The following is a 5,712-nucleotide window of genomic DNA, read 5'->3' as shown; positions in this document are numbered from 1 at the left end:
TCATGCATTAAGCAATTCATGTTCTTTATCAGTTTTCCCAACAGCATCAGGATTGGATAATGGGTCAAGGTCAGCAAAGAGACTGAACCAGGCAGTCAAGTCTTTAGGATTCTTTGTAGAGTCTGGAAAAGACAAAAAAAAAAAGAAAAAGAAACATACAGACTTGTCAGCTATTTTAAAACAAAACTGACTGAATGTTTGACTGAGGTTAAACAAAAGCCATGCTATTGTTTAGTTTATTACTAAGGGCACTTCTGACAAGAAAATCAAAATGAGTGATGGCATTTTAAAACAGTACCTTCAACAGAATATGGAACTTAGTAAGAATGAGTATTTTACATCTGTGTCTGTGTATTTTATATGGCTCCTGCCATGATAAGTACAGGAACACTTAGAAACAATCTTGCTCTGTCTAGCTTTGTTTCATGAAAACATTTTATTTGTGTGCACACCTGCATGCCTGCAAAAAAGTAAAAGGAAAGTGATGGCAAATCTTCCTTTCAGCCACTCTTACAGGACTAAATTCCTTCACCTAAATCCAGTTCATGTGACTGTTCTATCCCCCCTGTATATGATCACACAAGGTCATTACTCATCTGGAATGAAGTATAAATGGAAGGGTATTAGGTGGAGAGAGAGGGCTATGTTTGACAGCAAGTCCCAGGTGCATCTTCTAGTCTTAGGGTATTTTTTTTTTTGCTCTATATAAAAAAAACTACAAACCAGGAATATGTTCCAGCAGCAGCTGGACTATTACATCTATTTGTCTATACTGAGATTTCACAGAGGTCTCCTATGTTCTCTTATTCCAGCAGGGCAAATGTTCAGGTTAAAGAGGTGAGAACTTTGTGTGTTTTAGAAAAGGTACGTCATCACTTGCTTTGTTTTTTGTGACTCTATGCTTAGCATGTATCACCTTGCTAGTGAAATAAGATGTGCTTTTCCATTCAGAGAGATGACGTCACATGAGAACATTCTTTGACACACAAGGGATTTATGGACAAAAACAGGCTCTATCTGGCAAGACTCATATCTTTGTGTCTGCAAGGCTGGAGTATCTGCCAGTTTAATGGACACAAATTTCAAAGTAGCTGAAGGCTGTTCCTTTTTCGGGTGAAGGTACTGTGGCTGGGGTATCATGCTCATTTCCAAAACAGTTTCCAAACCACCTTAACCCTGTTTTTTTCTGCTGAGCTGAAAAATGCCAGTCTTTTAATCCTGGGAGGCAGGGGAAGGAATACACGTTGCTCCTTTCTACTGCACTGAGTATCTCTGATGTAGTATCTGATCAAATGTATATGCACAGAATAAGCTAAAAACTGGCAATAAGGCTTCAACATATTTATGGTTCACTTATCCAGAAAACGCTAGTCAAAATCAGCAGGGCTGTCCCTCAGTAGACAGAAGGACTATGCACTCTTGGCTTAGTTGCAAGAAGTGAATTAAGTTTCAAACAGATGATTACCGCTATGATGCATGTCATCAACTAAATTTGCAACTAGGGATCTCCTGCCTCATCAGTAGTCTGTATTTTAGCCACGATGTCTTCCTAGAGCTTCAGAACACTGTTTAGCCTAGACAAAGTGCATGCAGATGCTATTCTGTGTGACTCAAAATTAAAGTAGTAAAAGAAACCGTAGTTTCAGCTCCCTCATTATATAGTAAATTACTCTTTTGACATACTACTAGCACTGAAGCTTACCAAAGAAATACACATATACACGTAATCAATGCTGAAACAGAATAATTCACTAGCAAGCACAAGATTCTTGACATATAACTACTGCAAAAATAGGTTTTAACATGACAGAGTAACTGAGATGACTGGAAAGATACAAGAGTCACAGCTAAAATGGAAAAAGCAAAGTAACTGAAAAAAAAAAACCATGACTGTATCACCTTTCACGGTCGTCTTGTTAGCATTCACATTCAGGCTATTTGGTTTCTGTGCTGGCTGTGGTGTACATGGTGGGTTCACACTGTTAGCTGCCCATCCTAAAATTCAATGATACAGCAACATTACCGTGAAGAATTACTTTGTTAACTCTGACACCCCACTGTCCGGCAGCACAAAGCACACATCAGACAATGGAGCAGAATATTACATTTATGGTTATGGCCATTCATGTCTTTCCTTTTACACGAGAAATCAGCAGTCAGAATCTGCAGACAAGCAACATCTTTAAGAAGAGGGTATTGGAGCAGTTTCACCACCTCCAGATTCAGGCAATTGTACCCTTTTCAAATGTTTGACATGGCTAGAAAAGATTTTTTTCCTTGTTTCTTTTAGCCAATCACAATTAAGACTTGTTCACAGTAAGGCTAGTACAGTAATAAAGTCAAGCATAGCTGTAGGGAGAAGAACATCACTTACATTTGAGTGAAAACATCACACATAACACTTTTTTTCTACCTTTCTTTACTTTTACAGTTCCAAAGACTTTCATTTCATCAACTATTCCAGAAAAAGCATATTTGGAGACCCTAGATTTAGTTGACTTTCTAATTATTAATTCTGAAAAAAATTCTTGCAGAACACTTTGAAGAATTAAATTTAGTATGCACTACTTTAAGTTAACTTAAAACTAGGTTTTAATGGACTAATTTTTTGTTCTTCATTTGAAAGGATCTTCTCAGCAAGAAGAGAGTAACTATGCAGGGAAAAGTGAAACTGGGTATTCACAGATTTTTGTTCTTATTTCGATATTCCATAGTCACACAAGAGTAATCACAAATACAGCTAATGAGGCCACATGAGCTGGGCTGGCAAAATGAACTAGAGGTGGTGTACCACATGAAACATGTTAGGAACAAACCAGACCATTTTTACCCTGGCTTAAGATATTTAAATTCTCATGCTTTATCACATTTAGAGGACTGAAGGTCATATTTCTAATCTCAGTAATATCTCCTTTAAGTGTGGCCTTATCAATTATCCATCCATCTCAGGGATCTAGTGTATCTAGTTCTGCAGTATCACAAACAGGATACTCAACTGTGCACCCAATTAGCATTTCCTTTTTCAGTCTCTTTTTTTCTGCAAGTTCATGCTCTCACATCATCTTCTACTCTCTTTGTCCTTCCTCCCCTTATTTTCTCCTCTTTTGAGACCCCTGTCAGATATTGGTACCTAGTGTCCTGACAGTATTGTAATAGCCATAAGTAATATAAACCCTTCCTCTCTCTAAGAAATTATTTTCATCACTCTCTAATCTCTGACTATAAATGGTCTGAGGCTCAAGCTGTGTTACTAAAAAGAGGTTAGAAGAGTATTTCTTTAAAATCACGTGAATTAAGAAGGAAATTTAAAGCCACAAACATCCTCTATTTCTAAGGAAACAAACAGAAAACAAAGAGAAAACCTCTTCAAAGTCTGGATGCAGAGTGATCACATATATTTGTTCTAGGCAAAGGTGTTAAAGCCTTGTAAGCTAGCCTGAAAATGAAAACAAAATTTTAGAGTTTAATCTTTCAAATAAGCAAATTTGAATCATAAATAATGAAAAGTATGGCATTAGCACTTCAGAATGACATACTTTTCTAGGCATTTTCTCTGCTTGTGTTACAAAAGATGAGAATAGCGGAGGACATTACACAAAACTAGAAAAAACTGTAATGCTTTTGTTTGTTTGGAGATGTATCACAAGAAGAGTTTTAGTAAGTCAGTGGATAGCAATGGATAAGTTGAGTGGCTTAAGCAAACCAGGCCATATCCTAATTTCATAGAAACGAATGAGTGGGAGAGCTGCCCAGAAACTTCCTGTCCAAGTCCCAGTGCCTTCAGTGAGATGACTGGTTGGATTCCTGAGAACTTGCTCATTTTCATTAACACTGATGTGACTGGCAGACCACAGAGCAAAACACCGCAGGCCTGTTAACTCCTTTGGAGCCCTCCTTTTGAGACCCCGGACTAGGCTTGGTAAGTAGCATGAGAGATGTGGTGGTCTGGTCCTCCGTTCATTCAAAGGCAGGTAGCTCAAGTACCACTTATGAAACAAAAAGAACCTAACAGCAACAAAAACATCCAACCAAAAATGCTCCATAAAATGTATGATGCTTTTGTAATGCACTTATCCATCCATGAAGGTATTGGGTAAGAACTGACACAGAACTTTCAGTAAATACTTTTAGTGTTTTTAGTGTCCACTCACAGTGAACTACAGAAAACAACTTTGCCTTTCAAAAACAAACTCCAGCCTATCAATTTGAAAGCAGTTGTTGGCCCTAAGCCTGTTCTTGTTTGCTTGTTTACAGGATGGCTTTGTTACACGACTAGACAGAAGATTATTGCCAAGAGGGCAAGCAAACCAAAGAGCTTACTTTTCAGTTAGCATTCTCACAAGTGTTACCACAATTAAATTTAGAAATGGAAATGGTGAGCTGCACATTTTCTTACCAAGAAGAATATATGCACACGTAGGGAAGATAAAGTGGAGTCCTTAGTGGCATGAGTAAGTAAACAAGGCCATAAATGCTCTCTCTGAAAAAGTGGAAAGGCAACTAAACTACAAAGCTGTATCTGGAGGAGAATCGAAAAGATTTGTTGGGAGCACGCTTTGTTTCTAACACACGTGCACACACACACACACACACGTATTTTAAACCAGCACCTGGTAGTCCCATAGCAATTCAAAGTCCCATTGTGCTAGGTCCTGTCTATAAATACAGCCAGAGAAAACTCTTGAACTGAGAATTCCTGACCGTAACAGTTTATAACCTGCATAGCATTGTGCCTGTTTTACAGATTAAGATCTGAGGCAGAGAAAAAACAAAGCCCCAAAGATTTATGAGTGTGCTTAACGTAAAATAAGTAATCCCACTGAAGTTAATAGAAAAGTTAATGTACTTAAAGTTAAGCATGTGAGTTTTAAGAATCTTTACGGTCTTAAGGCCAAGTTCACACAGGAAGTATGCAACATCAAGGCTCCAGCGCAGCACCTCACACTGAATAATTACTAAGCAATCCTACCATTTAAGGGGAAAAAAAAAAGTGTAAGAAATGTATCACAGCCTCGGTAAAAATATCCCTAATTCATATATTCTAATATTTCCCACTTGTATGTTTAGATGCTTACACTGCAGTTAGCATTTTGGTTAAGTCTCTGTTCCCAAATTTATTGATAAGGTCAAATTATGAAAGAAGTGCTGTCAAGTGAAATAAAATGCAGTTTAAGATTAAAACAGGGATATTACAAGATAAGAAAATGGACAGAATTTTACCTTCTGTTAAAAAATAAAAAATAAAAACCCAGGAAAAAGTAGTCTATGAAAGTTAGTTTAAATAGTGCATTTTACTTGGCAACTAGAGTCAGCTGGGAACACGCTGATTAGCCATGATTTTTCAAATGCCAGTAGATCAAATACCACGATCTTCTCCCAAAACTTTGGAAATCCATTTGCAAATATCAACATAATTTTAATCTTCCAATTCAGATTTACTCTTACTCAAAAAGATTTTGGGATACCATGCTGACTGGAATGGATTTTCCAATTCTAGAGTTACTTGTGTGCAACATACCCAAGTTATGATTTTAAGTACTAAGACCGTGGTCAATGCCAGTGTCTTGTGCAAATAAGAGTGATAATAACAGCCTCAGAAAGGATACCCAGCTCTGTTTGCCATTTCTGTCTCAAAAAGATTTTTCCTTTGAAGACATGTTTAGATTTAAAAACATGTAAAAACTCGGGGGGGGGGGGGGGGGAACACAACAC

General features: G+C 37.5%; 1 protein-coding gene across 1 annotated transcript in view; it reads right to left on the bottom strand.

The window, feature by feature from the left end:
* LOC104495463 (islet cell autoantigen 1-like) overlaps nucleotides 1-5,712 on the bottom strand; it is a gene marked incomplete at its 5' end in the record, with an annotated part of 17,319 nt that continues 11,607 nt past the window's right edge. The window contains 2 exons of the mRNA XM_010138433.1: nucleotides 1-122; nucleotides 1,900-1,995. Of these exons, the coding sequence (XP_010136735.1) occupies nucleotides 1-122; nucleotides 1,900-1,995 (218 nt within the window). The remainder of the gene's footprint in view (nucleotides 123-1,899; nucleotides 1,996-5,712) is intronic.

Source organism: Buceros rhinoceros, unplaced genomic scaffold (genome assembly GCF_000710305.1).
Source record: "Buceros rhinoceros silvestris isolate BGI_N320 unplaced genomic scaffold, ASM71030v1 scaffold13236, whole genome shotgun sequence".
Taxonomy (NCBI): Eukaryota; Metazoa; Chordata; class Aves; order Bucerotiformes; family Bucerotidae; genus Buceros; species Buceros rhinoceros.
Note: the sequence above shows the minus strand (reverse complement) of the source record. Positions and strands in the feature narration are given on the sequence as shown.